Source organism: Lupinus angustifolius, chromosome LG06 (genome assembly GCF_001865875.1).
Source record: "Lupinus angustifolius cultivar Tanjil chromosome LG06, LupAngTanjil_v1.0, whole genome shotgun sequence".
Classification (NCBI taxonomy): Eukaryota; Viridiplantae; Streptophyta; class Magnoliopsida; order Fabales; family Fabaceae; genus Lupinus; species Lupinus angustifolius.
Genome location: NC_032014.1, coordinates 28,645,016 through 28,663,325, shown reverse-complemented (window position 1 = coordinate 28,663,325; position 18,310 = coordinate 28,645,016). Strand labels below are relative to the sequence as shown.

The 18,310-nt window shown below is 31.8% G+C and overlaps 2 protein-coding genes across 2 annotated transcripts; one reads left to right on the top strand and one right to left on the bottom strand.

The window, feature by feature from the left end:
- On the top strand, positions 5,738-11,826 carry LOC109350694. Its single transcript, XM_019591956.1, has 8 exons — positions 5,738-5,845; positions 5,995-6,061; positions 7,089-7,319; positions 7,885-7,993; positions 8,420-8,465; positions 9,921-10,009; positions 10,137-10,195; positions 11,575-11,826. The coding sequence occupies exons 1-8, from the start codon at positions 5,842-5,844 to the stop codon at positions 11,675-11,677; spliced, it is 708 nt and encodes a 235-aa protein (XP_019447501.1). The 5' UTR covers positions 5,738-5,841; the 3' UTR covers positions 11,678-11,826.
- LOC109350693 lies at positions 12,322-14,865 on the bottom strand. Its single transcript, XM_019591955.1, has 3 exons — positions 14,686-14,865; positions 13,455-13,669; positions 12,322-12,862 (listed from the first exon to the last, which is right to left on the bottom strand). The coding sequence occupies exons 1-3, from the start codon at positions 14,773-14,775 to the stop codon at positions 12,565-12,567; spliced, it is 603 nt and encodes a 200-aa protein (XP_019447500.1). The 5' UTR covers positions 14,776-14,865; the 3' UTR covers positions 12,322-12,564.

Here is an 18,310-nt window from a genome sequence, read left to right as displayed (position 1 = left end):
GCAGAAGCTACGAAGGATAAAGCCAGATATTTCCTTAAGGGTGAAAGAGGAGGTGGAGAAATGGCTAGATGCTGGATTCGTGACGGTTTCTACATATCCAGGTTGGGTGGCCAATGTTGTGGCAGTACCAAAGAAAGGAGTCAAACTCAGGATCTGCGTTGACTACCGAGATTTGAACAAAGCTAGCCCAAAGGATGATTTTCCGGTACCTTATATAGACGTATTGGTCGACAGCACTGCAGACCATGCTCTTTTGTCCTTCATGGATGGGTACTCAGGTTACCATCAGATCAAAGTGGCTTCAGAAGATGTGGATAAAACTACTTTCATCACCCCATGGGGAACCTTTTGCTATCTAGTCATGCCTTTTGGTCTTAAGAATGCTATGGCCATATACCAAAGGGCCATGGTAGCTCTTTTCCACGACATGATGCATAAGGAGATGGAGATCTATGTAGACGACATCATATACAAGTCCAAATCAGAGGGGGAACACATGGAGAATTTAAAGAAGTTGTTTGAACGACTCAGAAAGTATAGTCTCAAGCTAAATCCTACAAAATGTAGTTTTGGGGTTAAATCAGGGCGAGTCCTTGGTTTCATCGTCAACCAGAAAGGAATTGAAGTAGATCCTGAGAAGGTCAAAGCAATCATCGAAATGCCAGCACCCCGAACTGAGAAGGAAGTCAGAGGTTTCTTAGGGCGTTTAAACTATATATCCAGGTTCATTTATCAGCTAACAACTACTTGTGAACCAATCTTCAATCTATATATCCATACACATATTTTCATTGTGCAACCATCATACTTTCTTCATGTTTAAATACTGAAATATACATGTATATACTTTCATCTAAAACACTAAAGGTCATCACTGTTTGCAAGCAAAAGTAATTCGTTTAGTTTCTGCTATTCATAATAATTCTCATACAACATTACAATGTATATGTCAGTGACATTGATAATACTTGCACTAAACAAAAACACATTCATACATATTCTTATGTCATTGATTTATATGTTATAACACTGGAAACTCGTGAACATTTATGCTATCTCGCTTGAACAAACAGAAAACAACGCATAAATTGAATTCATTCACATCATACTAACACCTAAACCAGAATCACTTTCTTTCTAATAACAAAACATATGTAATATGGAATCATAAACAGTAGATTAACTCAGTAATAGAGTTCATTTCCGTAACTCATCAATTAAAACCACAATCAATCATCTATCAATGTCCCCATTCGGTAAACCATGAACCTAAAAGAAAACATAAAAATGTCAATCTGTCCCAACACCCCCACAACCGCGAAATCAAGGTGTGAAGTCAGAAATCATGCCGAAGTGTCAACCGGAGAAGATGTAAAAGAAAACAGAAGAGATAACCTATTCCATAACCCCTAACCACTGCGAAATCAGCATGTGAGGTCGGAAATCATGTCGTACCAGTAAGTTGGCCGGAGAAGAAGAAGGAGATGAGGTGGTTCAAAGATTCACCTTCCTCCCATCGCCGCTAGAATTACGGAAACTCCATCTCCACCGACAAGTCGTGTTGGAACAGAAACGCGTGCTCCTATCAACGCCGATGTCATGAACGACACCACCGCCACTGCCAAATCGCAACCCAGGCGCGGTGCATCTCTTCACAGTCAGGTGGACCTGAGTTCACGAACCCGTAGCTAATACCGTGAACGGTTCAACTCCTTCCGCCACTCGCTCCGCCAGAGTCGTTTCAATGCTTAGCCAGAAATACCGTCCTCCATCAACAAGAGAGGTGCCGGCTCAAATGGAGGAGAGAACCACCTCTCTACCCTAATGTCCCCAAAATCCCCAATCTGATAAAAAAAACCCCAATCCCCTTTATTCACGTGCCTAATACTAATAATAATAATAATAATAATAATAATATTTCTATTTATTCTTTATATTCATTTACTTTTCATTTGTTATATTTTGATTGTTGTTTGTTTTGCTATATTTATAAAATAATATTACCTCAACTTAAGATAATGTTTGCTTATTAATCACATAAATGTAGTATCGATGAATTTAATAACAATATATTTTAAACTAAAAGTTTTGTCCTTTTTAACAAATAAAAGTATTTTCATGAGAAGGTAATAATGAGGTTACGTCTCGTGTCATATCTTACTTCTTACGTTGAACCAAGTATCAGTTGTGTTCATTTGTACTGCTCCTGTTATTTATCAAGGTGAGAATATGGTTAATGACCCATGTCGACTCTTCATTTATTAATTCTCTATCTTTAAAAATGTGTTAGTCATTTAAAAGTAAAATAAACAAAGGGGGTTTTAAATATTTTTTTTTTGGGATTTAATAGCGGAGTTAAAACTCGTATTGTATCTTTCTTCTCACTTCGAGTCGAGAATCGGTAGCGGTCACTTGTACTACTTCTGCTATCTATCGAAATGGAAAGAGGGTAAGCAATCAATGTTGATTCTGCGTTTATTAATTCCATTTCAATTAAATTCAAACAAATTTCTAAGCTTTACTTTATAAAAATAATAACAAGTTTTAATTGTTTTAGGATTCAATAGTGAGGTTACAACTCGTATTGCATCTTTCTCTTCACTTTGAGCCGAGAATCGGTCCCGATCACTTGTACTGTGTCTGCTATCTATCGAAGTGGGAAGAGGGTAAGCAATTAATGTTGACTCTTTATCTATTAATTCCACTTCAATTAAATCCAAACCAAATCTTTTAATCAAACCAAATTAAAAAATTTAAGAACTATGTAGTCTTGATTTCCTTATTGCACCCGGAGATACGTAGGAGCAATATGAACTTGTCAGACACAAATAAAAAATAAAAAAATATTTTCTTTAAACAATTTAATTTAAATAAATTAAGGGCATTCAATGTATGCAATTAGTTAGGGTGCCGTTTTATTACGGACGAACGGAGTGCTAATACCTCCCTCAATTCGTAATCGACTCCCGAACCTGGATATAAAAAATCCAAAAGCCCAATGTGATTGAGCTTTAAAGATTTTTCTACATTTTTAACCATAAAATGTAGTGGCGACTCTAAGAGGTCGCGTAACCGAAAATCTAGGCGCGATAAAACTTATTCAATATGTCATATTTGTAACAAAAATTGTATACATTTTTGTTGTTTGATGTTATCACTTTATTATAACTAAATTTTAATTATAGTTAAATTTGTAATAACTTATCAAGATTTTATTCATTATATTTATAAATATATGTCTTTACAAAAGTCTTTCTCGAAAGTACGAAAAAAGGGAGAGGGCACAACACCACATGGCCTAATATGGTGGTTGTCCGAATGTGTGATTTGGGGCCATGCATTTAGAAAGGGAAATTAGATTACTCATACTTTAGCAAAGCATATTTTGGCTTTAAATAAGAGACTAAAGTATTTGATGATCTAATCCAAATCTTCTTCGGTATCGAATATAATGGTGACACATATAGACCTCACTTCTAATACTAGATTCTTTAGTATTGGAGAAGATTCACACCTTGATTATTTATTTTGTTTTTGCTGAGTTCATTTATATCATATAAGATAATAAAGTATCTCATCATACTAATAGATAATTTATCTCAACCTACTAAAATTATAATATTTAATCATTATCTAAATACAGTATTTCTAAAAATAAAAAATAATAATACACATGTCATAATTTTAGTTTCTAATTTTTTGGTTTGACGCGAAGAATCTAAGTCGTCGTTCTTTGCTTGTTAAAAGTTTAAGCAAAAAATTAATAAATTGGATTATCTTTCGTCACTTTATTACTTTTAATATTTTCTGTAAATAATTATTTTATTTAATGAATTAAATAAATTTAAAGACAGTTAAAGCAGAAAAAAATATTTTTTACCAAAATCAGCAAATATAAAATTAGACAATCCATTTTTTGAAAAATGTCATAGATTAGAGACCGCTTGACTTGATAAAATTTAAATCATTTATTACATAATTAAAGTTGAATAATGTTATTTACAACATGAGCATTTTTATATGAAATTGGTTGATAACAATGCCTTTTATAAAATACTAGTGTGTCGATCGGTATTTCGTGTCGATCGACTCACATTCTTATTTTTCTGATATAGAATGTATCATCTTCATGTTATACTATTTAAAAAAAACAATTTAAATATAAGAAATACAATATATGAACTCAATAGAGAGTGAATATATAAGTAAGAGAATGTGTAGAAGATTAATGATATATTAATATAAAAAATAAAATCAATGGAAGTAATGTGTGAAATTTTATAGTAGTTATTAATAAGAGAGATTACAAATGATAAATTTGGAATATAAAAATTATGTCATGGTGATAACTATTACTTGTTTTAGCTTTAGTAATAATATATATACTATATATAAAGCCAAAGCTTGAATAACTTCTCTTATAATGTAATTTTCATTTCCTATATTGCCTTTAATATTATTTAATTTTTATAAAAAAAACTATATAATCCTAAACAACTACCACAATACATTAATTAACCACATATCTCACATTAAATTAAACATTATCATAAACAAACAAAATATAATATAAAGTACATCGAACACAACAAATACATTTTAATTCAAAAAATGAAATATATAAAAATTGAATATGTAGTATCACACAATATTTACCGACAAATACGAAGTGTCTGTACACACTATTAGATATAAATATAAAAGAATAGATAATAATCCTTATTCTTATTTTAATTTCATTATTATTATTTACTACTGAATAATGAAGTCACAAGAACATTGCCATTGCAAAAATAAGAAGAAGTTATAATTAAGAAAATCATATGAAACAAGTATTTTTCTATCTATTTTTTTTTGGATTTTGTAGATACTAGTTAAGAAATACTTATTGGATTTTGTAGATTAGACTAGTTAAGGAATAGAAAATATATTTTTCCCACTTTTTTAAATTTTCAATCCCATATTTTCATTGAACTTCACAAATCAAGATTTAAATTCTTAAATAATATTTTGTGTAATCCAATAAACTATATTTACCAATAAAATATTGGTCTAATGATATAAGATCACACTAGATCCTCGCATAACCAAATTAAAGATTTAGTTCACGTGAGTAATATTTGTTGGAAAAACAATCATATCCTCGAAAAAGATTAATTTTCTACGCACAAGTAAAAAATATAAGTGATTAGTTCTCATAATAAAATAAGGGGAGAAATTCACTTACTTTAAGATTAAATTTTTTAAACTTACTCTTCATCTTTGCCATCAATTATATAAATATCTAATGGATTAGATCTACTCATTAATTCAAACCTTTTAATTTCCTAGAATCGATGACCAGAATAAGAAGTAAATTTAAAAAACTTATTCCCAAGTGATCTTCATCGTAAAATAAGGGTAACATATCATATATCCTTCATTTTGAATAAAATAGAGAGTAATATTTTAGAAAATATAAATCCTAACACTGTAAGTCGTTGCCTTATCCTGTTTATGTAAACTTGAGCTTCCCAAAAAAGATAAATTTAGAATAGATATTAAAATGTAAGTGTAAGGTCGAGAAGACATAGAAATAGTAATATAAAATTTTATTGATTCACTATATTGATTAAAAAATTAAAGACTCATTTTTTCCATTGTTGGCTCAATCACATACCCGAAAAAGATTACTTTATGCGTCATACCAAAATATGTAGGTGTAAGGTGACGTGGAGAGCAGTTAAAAACCAGTAGTTTAAGTTTCTGCGTGAAAACAAGATGAGATGAGATTATTTATTGGACCGAATCGTACACAATTTCTTTCTTTCAATCTTCTTCCTTCTTCGGATACTCACATTAATGGGTTCTTATTATTATTATTATTATTATTATTATTATTATTATTAATATGCTGCTTTTTCTTCCATTTCATTTCAACATTATTTTCAATTTCATATTTTCTCTCTTTCAACATTAATTTCACTTTCATATTCTCCTTTTTTTTTGTATCAGTAAAGGATATGTTGTTGAGTAACTGCTTCACACATTCATCTCACATCTTCGCTAAATTCTCCCACCGGTTAGTCTTTCTATTTTTACATTTTACTATTTTTATAGACCGCAATTGCGGCTGCAATATTGTTGTTTTGAGAGTCTCTATAACACGACATCGAGTAATACTGTCACGTGATAAGTATGGGACTTCTCCCCAACTGTATTAATATTAGAGTGTAAAGATTCATACATAGTCACTACCTCATCCGCTATTTTGGGATTTGGACAGACACTATATGAAAACTCGTACATTGTTAGTTTATACATCGTTTTCTCTTAATTTCATCAACTACCTTATATAAAGCTACTTCACTAGCTTATTTGACCAAAAAATACTCAGTTACATGGTTCCCTTGTTTAGCCTATGTAATGCGTACCGAACTCCATCGACCATGTGTCAGGTTCGTTATAAAGGTTGAGTCATAAGGTGGTCTGATGGTGAAGAGGGAGGACTTAAGGAATGAAGTGCAGGACCTTGTGGGTTCGAGTCCCACAATCAACGAAAATGGGAGTTATAAGGTGGTTAGGGTGAAGGAGGTTAAGGGTGGAGTCCCACCCACAACAAAATACTAACATACTAACAATTGCCGATAAAAAAAAAGGTTCATTATAAAGATAGTATTGTAATGATAATGTTAAAACTGATGAAGTGCATAGATCCGGGTATGGCATACCATGCAACTGTAGCTACCTGATGACCTTTGGTAAAGAGTTTTATTACAATAAGCTGAGCTTATGAGCTCGTATTTGATAAGTTACTTGAGGGACTAATGACTTATAAGCTAGGAGCCTATGTCGTTTTATATCTATCAGCTAGCTTATAAGCTAATCTTATCATATAGTTCCGATTTAATCACCAAGCTGATAGCTTTCAGCTACACTTCCAAGTTCCAACTATAGCTTTATGTCTGCGATTAACGGCTCTAACCTTAGTCCTGCGAGATGTGTTGCTGAACTCTGGCATTTGTTTTGTTTCTATCCAATTGCTCGCCTCAAATGTTTGCTCTTTGCTAATAATTGTTCCTTTTTCGGTCATAAATTTGAATTTTTAGGCAGAAAACGGACGTCAAGGTAAATGCGGTAACTTCTTCAGATTTGAATTCAAAGAAAGCGAACTTATTTGCTGAAAAAAAGGAGAGAGTTAAGCTTCCAACATATAGTGATGATCTTGGAGGAAAGAAGTATCATATTAGTGAATTTCTAAGCCACTCTAGTGGAATTGCAGCAGTCTTGAATACAAGGGCCTTGCAATCATTTCAACCTCTTGATGATAACACATACAAGTATGCTTCTTTAGTTCTTTATTACCGACTTAACTTATTGTTTTAAATGTTTCGGATTTTGGATAATGCAAATCTTGTTACCTTTTCTAATATTATGAGCTGTGAAACAAAAGTTTTCATTTTCGAAGTGAATTTTCTCACTTACCATGAAGGACTTTCGCTAAGCACAAGAGCGAAGTCTAAAGTTCCCAGGCTAATAAAATGTAGGAATACACTCGACTCTAATCCTTACGTCAACAAACTTGAGCATGTGTAATTGTCGGCATAGAAAAGGTAGGTCTAGATCATATTGTCCAGGATGAACATCGTAAATGAGGACAATTTGTAAACTTGGATTATAAATGTGGACTAAATTGGGTAATTTTAAAGATAATTATTGTATTTAAAATCTCCGCTCCTTATATTTCAAATGTTTGATGAGCAAGTCAAACAATTATATAGCTCTCCTGGATTCTAGACAACAAATACTTATTTCTATTTATGAACTCTAGCAAATATGTTAATGCACCTGTGTTGTTGCAGAAGTGTAAATCTGAGATCATTTAATTATTTCTTGTTTGTATAGGTGTGCACTACCTAAACTTCAATTTTTGAACTTTGAAGCTGCCCCTTCGATGGATCTGCGAGTTACCTCAACAGATGAAGATTGCTTGGTTGAGATGCTTTCTTGTAAGGTGTGCTCCCTCCAAAAAGTTAAATAACTAGTTTGGAACATGATGTTACAACTTTATTCTTTGGTGAGAGCGAGAGGGACTAAAAACACTCATTGTATCTTTAACTAAGTGCAATTCAGGAGCCGGATTGCTTAAAACAATTTTTTAAGGAGTCATCAAATGGTATAAGTACGCCACATTTTGCACAAGAGTGAATGTCCTAACTGTGTGTGTATCTGTGTAAATAGGAATCAAGTTGCTTATTTCTACTTTCCAGTCTTCATGTGCTTTATAGAAATGTTAGTCATTTGCCTAAAGCATGAATATATATGCCCTAAGATTTTATACCATAAAAAAGTAGAGTTTTATTGAACCTGCATCTTTTCATCATTCCTTAAGTCACTCATTTCATTCAATTTGTTGGATGCTTCACTATATTAAACACAGTTTGAGGGTTCAGAACTTGTGGAAGAGCAAAACAACCACTTTTCAGGTATCTATAGATGTAATTTGAGCATAGTATAGAATCTCTGTCACGTATTTTTTCCTCCGGGATATAAAATTTTCCATCAATTAATGTATAATTTTTTTATTTGCTATAAAAGCCTTGATTAACCAACGGATGGTTATTTCAAGTGACACATGCTTATTCTTCCTTGAGCAAGATCAGAGTTTGAGTCATGCGTATGGAGAAAACCCTCATTGGGAGAGTTAGTCCCACAATATCGGGGTGTTCCCATTTCGTATAGGATTGCCTCCCATGGTTAGACCAAATAAGCATTTTATAAGTTAGTCGATCTGTGTTGCCTAAAAATAAAGGGAAATGTGGAGATCAGTTTAACCCCCACTCAATAAAACTCACCCCCACTTTAATTGCAAAAAAGCCCAAAAAACTCTTCCCATTGTACACATACGTGACCAAGCTCACATATGATATACCTGACCTTCGCTACATATACGCTAGCTTGGTCATGTGTGTACAATTTTTTCACATACATGACCAAGTGTGTGTCAAGAAATATATTTCAAATACGTGACAAAGGTGACATAACCATCAATTTATTGTGCAGAATGTTTGAGCAAAGGTTTGGAGTGTGAACAACGTTGGAGGATAAAAGTAGCTAACCAAAATGAAAAGAAAAAAAATATCATCGAACTGTTTTTGGCACTATTCAATGCATGATCCCTCTCTCTCTTTCTTTATTTCCTTTATTTTTCACTGTCCCCTATTCATGTCTCCTTCACACCCTCCAATTTACAAATACAGGACACAAGTTATTGTGTATCTTTGAAATTGTATGAGTGACTTGGAGAAGAAGTGAATGATTGGGAGAAGATGAAGTGAGGGAGAGTGTTAGAAGATGAAATAAGGGAGAGTAAGAAGGTAGTTTAGGAGAGGGAAAATGGGGTGAGGTTTGTTAATTTTACTATGTGGGGGCTAAAAGGAACCCCCTTTGAAGATGATGCTACTCCTTATAGCATACTCATGCCACCTTCAGAAGTACCCTCCACTGAAAATTTTGGGAACTTGCATTTCTGATGGGTACAAATAGAGCAATTCGAAACGCGATGGTACTTAATGAATTGACATATTTGGTATGTAGTATAAGGCCTGACAGTATACATTTATACTATATAGTTTATAGTATTTATACTTATATTGTATAAATTGATATGTACCAATTAGGAACTTATACAGTTTGACCCTTTCATTGACTGATGACTTAAGGAGGCTTAAAACGGGTTTTCTCTATATCTAAGGAGAAACATTCTCAAAACTTTTGAAATGATGTTGTTTCTAAAAGTTTGATTTTCCACACAGTTTTCTGCTGAATTCAATCCTATATGCATGTTTTGTTTCATGTGACATTTTTGTTCTCTTTCAGTGGTTGTTTAGAACTTTGTTAGAGTAATGTAATGCTTATTATTTATTGCTATGGATTTGCAGCATTTATGAGAAATCACATGACATGGGGTGGTGGTGATGATGCTGAATCATTTTTAGAAGTTGATGTTAAGTTGAATCTCACACTGGAGGTCATTCTTATTCCTCATAAAAGATATAAGTATTGCATATAGTATAATATCTGAATTTGTTTCTCCTCATAAAAGGTAAAAGAGTGGCAATGATATTTGTTATGCTGCTTGAATTTGATATTTGCAGATCTACACACGTCCATTTACCATGTTGCCTATATCAGCTGTTGAACGCCCTGGAAATTTGTGAGTAATTTCATAAATATTTTAATTTATCATTTATGAGACAGAGTGATTATCAGGGTTCCATAGTATTTATATATATAAGTTATATCTATTGATTATTTGCTATGGACTAAACTTAAGGAAAAATCATCAGCTATTATTTTATTATGATTGGTTGCATAGTTTCTCCTCCTCATTACCCTTTTGCATATAATCTGTGCAAAACCATAGAAATTTATTGTCAACTAAATCTTTTACCTTAACATGTTTTTGCAAGATCTAAGCTTTCTAGTTGGATAATGACATTTCCAATTATGACATAATATATTTGTATTACAAAATATTGGAATTCCTAGTGATTCTTCAGTATCTGCACAAAATTATTGGATGTTGTTTTGACATAAATGATAAATAAGAAAAAGTTGATTCAAGAAGATTGGAATCATATTCAACAATTAGCTTATAGTAGGGGCTATGTGATGGGCTCTCTAGATTCTAAGGTCATAGCCTATTGGGACAAACTCATCATGGGTTGAGGTTTGGAAGACAAAAGGTACAACTTGGTCTAGAAGACATAGAGCTTGGAAGCTTACTGCGAATTTGATGATTTTCTTTCTACTGGGATATACTTTTTTTTTAAGTAGTAGGTCATGCAAAATGTTCGGAATGAGCCAACAATCGAATATCAAAAGAGAATAGGGAGTACTTTTAAGGTGAGAAAGCGATGCTGTATCCACCAATGATTTGATTTAACACATAAAATCTCAATCTATTTAATTATCCAATGGCTGATATACCCCCACTTTAGAGAGTTTAGGTGGAATCAGGATCTTCTATTCCAAAAACTTCACGTTTTCATGTCCCAAGCCAATTATGTCTCACCAAATAGCATAAAATGTTACTTTATGTTATTTTTATTTTCAAATATATGACAACTTTTCATTGGACTGAGGCACAATGAGACACAAAATGTAGGACAGTTGATCCCTATTCATTTAGGTGAGCTTTTTTCCATTTTTCTTGTCTTCCAAAGGGTGACCCTTAACACAATAGTAAGGTTATAATTGCTTAGTGGCTTGAGTTCACACGATCAAGTACATACACAGTATCTCCATTTATGTGCATAAGGCTGGAGGCATTTATGGAGATAAGATTATCTCCTTGTGTTCATTATGTTCTCTTTTTGCTTACAAAAAAATAAAAACGTTCCGGTTTTTGCTTCTGAAGATTATATCCATCTTGGTCAAGTTTAATTGAATAGTTTCTTTGAAAACATGTGTCCTTATTTTTCATTGCTGCACCTTTGTCCTCATTGTATTATATGATTCTACATGAGTTATCAACATGCAACTTGTTCATATTCATAAGTTATAATATAGAAGTGTTGTTAATATGTACAGAATGATGCAAGCTTTGGTGGATAAGCTTGTGCCAATGCTACTTCAGCAGATGATACAAGATTACGATGAATGGGTTCAAAACCAACTGGAAAATACTCCATAAATGTGGAAAGTCTAGCTAATAAATTACATTTTTATTTTATAAATATTGGTTACTCTAAAATTAACTTTATACACGTTTGTAAAGAATGATATTGGTACCAACATTTTCATTGCAACACTAGAAATAGTAAATTTTCATTAATTTGGTTACCATAGGAAGTAGGGTGAGTATTATTCGACCCTACCAGCTCAACCGGCATGCCGTAATCATTATCAGTCCTGAATAGAGTTGGGTCTCATCGAGTCTAGGTTTGGAATTAAAAATTAGACTTAGTCAATATTTAGAGCCGGATAGAGGATAAGCATGACCCGACCCGAATCTGTCCTATGGTTACTCACTCATCTATTTAGGTTCTTGTCCTATTTTTTATATATAAAAGCTGGTAAAACTAAAATCAATCTAGTATATTTTGATTTTCGATTTAAATTTTGAATTTAATCTTTTATTTGGTTTTGACATAAAATCAGTCGTAAGTTGAATACATCTACCATTTCAGACTCCACTATATAGAAGATTGATGCATTAAGTCACCCTTATTTGATTTGAGTTTCAATTTGATTTTCAACCCAACAAAATTGAAATGTTAACTTCAGTATAAACAATAATGATTAACCTACCCAACACATATTCCAGATTCAACAATCAAAAGAGGAGAAAAGATCCATAGTATCATAAAATAGTGCTGAAATGCAATTGTTTTGATTCAAGGATTAAAAGTAGCATGGCTCAGTCATATCTAGTCCATTCTATGATGGCTAGGTAAATGCAATCTGCTTAAGCATAATCTAGTACTTCCATAGAGAACATCCTTGAAAATTATTTACATTTCACTGTTTGCAGAATTAAAATGAAATCATGTACGAATTTCCTGCATTCAGTATCGCAGTTCAGGAGCTTACCTTCACTCCTATATCTGCATCATAAGCATCTGTGGAAGCTTTACCAAATTCACCCTTATCATCACCTTGTTCTTCGAAGAAATCCTCACGAACATTGCCAGCTAACATAAGGGCAATCAACCAAAGTAGAGATGAATCAAGCGATAGAAAGGCACCACCTCCCAAGAGACCAGTTTTAGCCGTAGGGCATTCATATTTGGGATTACTATGTACATTGTTAGACAGGTGAATCTGTTCCGTGATTGTTGGCCACAGCAGCATAGTTGCAGCTAATCCAGTAGTAAACCTAAGCAAATATATCATTTCAAAGAAGAAAATTATTCATCTTAAAATGAGAACGATAGATATAAGTAAACCTGACAGCACCATTAATCAAAACAAGAAATCGGTAAGCTAAAAACAAAGCAGCTTTCTCTATGCAAATCAAGGATTATACGTTAATGCGAAGCATCATAAGAATCTAATTATGTGTTTGTGTTCTTTTCATGTCAGTTTACTATCAATACCAGTGGTCATTTATTACTATTCTACTATTTCCACAAAGTAGATGCATTCTACTAGCAGAAACATTTAAGTGTTTTGCATTTTCATTAACCAAATGCAGGCTCATATCACAAAATAAATAATTAACTTACATGAATGAATCACAAAAATAAAAGTAGCAGATAAACTATCTACAGCACATGGATGAGGCATGTTAAATGATTACTTATAGATAAATTGGAATAGCCTTCCATAGTGGATAATAGGACTCAGAAATTTAATCTCAAACAGAACAACTAGAATCAACTTTCTAAGATAATCACATATCTTACATTTCTAAGAACAATCAGAATGATAAAAAATTGGAAAACAAAGGATAAGGAAACGGTACGGACAATGAAACGTTGAAGAACACCGTGAAAGTAGTGTATTTAAACAGAACCCCTTGCGGCACAGACTTTCCTTGGTATGGGTAGAACAGGGACAGATAGCCAGCCACAGTGGATGCAATAAGAAAAGCCGTCGAAAGATACCCCAATGCAATGGTTGGATCACTTGGGTACTTGCAGGTGACCCCATTTGCATTTTGTACTGGTGTTCCAGCTGCAGGCTATAACAACAAAAAACAGTTCATGTCTGTGTATGCAGAAAAAGAATACAAGTAACAAGAATATTAGCGACAGAATGAGCGATTGAACATCATCGTTCAAAAACCAAATCATACTTAACCTAGTAAACACCTGTGACCAACTTATACTATGGACACAAGAAATTGGAAGTTGTTATGAACTCATTAGCTCTCGTATACTAAATGCATCGGAGCCATGAACCTAGGTACCATGGCTTTAAATCGCGGCCCGCAACCACAATTTCAGCTGCAATATTACAGCTCTAACAGTCTCATGTGATACAATTGTGGCTGCATGAGCCACATTTTTTCGCAGCCATATCATCGTCACAACTTTCAATCACTCTATGCACTATTTTATCCAAATATTATTATTCTCCATGGAAATTTGTAATGTGATCAAATAAGGACACCTATGGCAATTAATCCAAAGGCGTTAGTTCTACTGCCCCAGACTCCTACCTATTAGGGTCATAGTCACATATAGGGAATTCCACGTACCACGTTTGTCATTTTGAATGTCTCATAAAATTAATATAAAAATTCCAAACCATATATCCAACTGAACCACGGACATATACATACGTGGTATAACTATGGGAAGGGTTGAAGCACGCTGCGTGGAGACTGTTTCCGGAGTAAAATAACAGCCTCCACGTCTTTCCTGCATCAACCCTTCCACATACCCTAATAGGTGGGAGGCTCGTGTACTATTCGTAACGCCTCGGATTAATTAATTGGCATATAGAGTGAGTAAAAAATCATGCTACACATTATTTTATCCAAATATTATTATTCTCCACCAACTCTAACAATAATATTACCGATTCAAATCTCGGAAACAATCTCCCAGTCCGTATGCATCAATCCTTCACAGATCCTAATAAATGGGAGACTCGTGCACAAAACCTAATCGACTAATTATCACACATATAATTCGACAAGAATTGAAACTATAAATTGAAGAAAACGTGGATTATATGAAATTGAAAGAATACCTTCTTGTTTTCAGCGAGAACTCCCAAAATGAAAGAAACAAAGCCGAAGAAGGACACAATGAGAGCCATTTGTTTCATAGTGGCGGCCATGGTGCCTTCAACGATTGAGAAGAAGAAGAAGAAGAGAATGGAATAATGGAATATATTGAAATCTAAGATCTCTTTATATCTCTTTCTTCAATGATTGGTGATTTATTGTTCTTGATTCGGCCAAGATTCTATAAAGTCAACTATTCTTTTTCAACCGTTCGATCCTTTTTGGAAATTCATTCAAAACAGAATCATGAATCTGGACCTAATTTCACTTTAGATTCATATTTTCTCTATTTCTTACTCAACATGCTTTTCTCTATTTTCAACCACTTATTAAATGCTCTTAATATTTACTTTTTTTTGTTTTTTTGTACAAATCTAGAAATCAGTTTTAGGTGAGTAGTACACCGGTTCAACCAAAAAACCAGGAAATCTGTCTTATACCAAGTTTAAATCAATTGAAATCGTTAATACCGGAAATATTAATCAAATTATATTATATTGATTAAAATTGATTTGTGAATAAGGAAATTTTTTTAAAAAAAATGGCATAATAAGGGTTAAAATCTTTAACACGATAATATTTGTACATATTATGTGTTAGATATAATAATATTTATATTCATAAATATATTAGAATATATAATGTTATATAGTTTAATTAGTAGTTAATTGATTATATCAATTTAATATTATACTAGTATTTTAACCAATATGATAATGGGTAATTAATAACTATCCATAAAAGTTGCAGATTTTAGTTGTGTGGGAGGTACTTTTTGCTGTCTTAATATATAGCTGTAGATGATTAGTTTTTCATTGTTTACAATGATTAATTGATGATATTGTTTAGACAAAAATGTATTAAACTGTTTTTATTAAATACAATTCACTAAAATTAGGGCTTAGGCTAGTGAAAATGCGAATATTAATAATACGAATTTAAATAATAAATTGTTTTGAATAGAGTTATTAGTTTGAGGAATCCATTATATATAATGGTCTAAAAAACGTACTATAACTTTTTATCGTCACACACTCAAAAAATTGTGTGAAAAGCCAGGGGTTAAAATTACAGAATCAAACTAGGATATATAATTCCTATTTACATGGGTTGGAGATCACGTATCACTTTTAATATCATGTTCGTATCCAATTAAAGAATCTCATTTAATTAAAAGTAAAAATCATAAATCAGAAGTTAATATTCCTATTTTATAATGAATTTTATGGAATAAAGTATAATGATAAACTTAACATTTATATAAATTTTATTATTCATATACCATAATTATATATATAAATATAAATATATACATAAACTTAAAGACTCATTAAATATCCGTACATGTTTATTACTCGTAAAGTACCCATAAATAGTACGAGAATGGGAACCAAAAAGCATTACACCATCCCGCCTTACACTATTACCATCCCTAAGCCAGACAAACACAATATATGAAGTGATATTAAAATTTGTGTTAATAATAATTTAATTAATTTTAATATAAATATGTTTTTATACATCATTATTTATAGAAATATTTAATTGTAAAATATAAGTGAATATTTGTATCTTTTTAGTCATACATTTTCTTTTATTTTTATTTATTTTTTCATACCAAATAGCTGAAAAAAGTTATTATACTTTTTCCTATTTTTATTTTCTTCGATTTTTTTTACTTTCCTCTCATTTCTCATACAAACCAAACAAAGTGTTAAGTAAATTTGGAAAATCTAAACCATCTCTATGTATCTAACTGTCAAAGAGTCACTCTACTTATTAAATACTTACAACTGAGGGAGTTATTTTCACAATTTTATTGGTGAGAAGATTTAAAAATTCCTTTCTACACAACTAACATCAAACAATAAAAAATGGTCCATTAAATTGAGCAGATGTTCTATTCATCATAATAAAAAAACGTACCATTTTTGCAACTTCTTTTTCCTAGTATCATTTTTTTTGGGTATTACTAATGATATCTATTCATCATATGAATAGAGAACTAATATCTTTATAGTATGTTATTGTTCATCCCAACAAATATCACTATCAAGAATCGAATTATTAATATTTTGATCTTTTTAGAGATCTAATTAAACTTTACATCATTAGAACAATACTTTATTGGTCCTATCATGTAGTATGTCACAACTTCTTTTCTCTGGTGTCATTTGTCAATTTCATGAATGTGGTTACACTCCTCAATTTATTATAGGTCGGTTTCTTTTTTCATATTACTAATGAAATCTTTTACATTTTTTTGTAATAAATTAATTCATTTTAGGGTGTGTGGTTGGACCTTCTAATAAATATTACTCCAAGAATCAAACCCTTTATCTTTTAGTTTTCATGAGGATATAGCAGTATCTTACACTACTAGACCCAAATCTTGTTGGTATAGAGATCAATTTCTATCACCACTAAAGTTTATTCCTCAATCAATTTATCACTAATCCCACTATATATTAACAAACCAATTTTTAAATACCCAATTTATTCATAATACTTAATATCTAATTATTTAATACTTCAAAATATAAAATTATTTAATAGCTAATATTTATAAGAAGAAATAGAGAAGAAATCAAGATTTTCTTTGTTATGGAGATAGATGTAGATGGGAAGAGAGAAATGTAATGAGTGTAGTGGAAATTAGAAACCCCACCCAATCACAATTGTTTTGGATAGTGGAACAAGACATTTCATAAAGCAAGGTTTGGATAATGTGAGGAGACAAAAAAGTACAACAAATGTTAAGATTGTTGTATAAGCATTGCATGTGTAATTGTGCCATCTAGCTTCAACACTTTTATTTTGTTTCTCCTCTCTTATGTGATGTAACCCTTCATAAATAAATATACAAAGAAAGAAAAGCCCATAACATAAATGTTTTTGTTACTCTCAATTTTTTGTTATATAATGGATACTGAAGAATATATTATTGAGTATAGAATGTGATATATGACATTAAAAAAAATTTAAGAATGCAAATTATTTTATTATTTTAAGGTATAAATTATTTTTATTATCTCTCACATTTCAATATTAAACTCTTCTGAACCATTCTTGAAATGAAGCAATATACTTGTCTAATAAATATACTATACTTTCACCTAAAACAATAATATAATAAACTTATTGATTTATTATATATATACACACTAGAGTTGCATTTTGTTAAAATATATTCTTGGTATGGTAGGATATATCTCTCTAAATATATTTTTTACATACAATCTTATACTTAAGTAACTCAAAACTCTTTTGAAAAAGCACTTTGATTTATAATTTTATTACTCCTTCCATATCATATTTTTTGTTTTGTTTCAAAACTTTTTTTTTTCAAATTTAAAACTCAGTCTTATCTTCCCCGAATTTTATTTTCAGTCACTAAGTAGTGTATCATTGTTTTTAATTGGAAGTTGTTATGAACTCATTAGCTCTCGTATACTAAATGCATCGGAGCCATGAACCTAGGTACCATGGCTTTAAATCGCGGCCCGCAACCACAATTTCAGCTGCAATATTACAGCTCTAACAGTCTCATGTGATACAATTGTGGCTGCATGAGCCACATTTTTTCGC

Bases quoted from the DNA above. Each gene is read 5' to 3' on its own strand.
- LOC109350694 (XM_019591956.1), top strand. The intron at 8,466-9,920 runs GTATCTATAGAT...ATGGATTTGCAG, and splicing joins GCAAAACAACCACTTTTCAG to CATTTATGAGAAATCACATG. The intron at 10,010-10,136 runs GTCATTCTTATT...TGATATTTGCAG, and splicing joins AGTTGAATCTCACACTGGAG to ATCTACACACGTCCATTTAC.
- LOC109350693 (XM_019591955.1), bottom strand. From the start codon at position 14,775: ATGGCCGCCACTATGAAACAAATGGCTCTCATTGTGTCCTTCTTCGGC. The intron at 13,670-14,685 runs GTATTCTTTCAA...TTGTTGTTATAG, and splicing joins TTCTCGCTGAAAACAAGAAG to CCTGCAGCTGGAACACCAGT. The intron at 12,863-13,454 runs GTCCGTACCGTT...ATATTTGCTTAG, and splicing joins GTGTTCTTCAACGTTTCATT to GTTTACTACTGGATTAGCTG.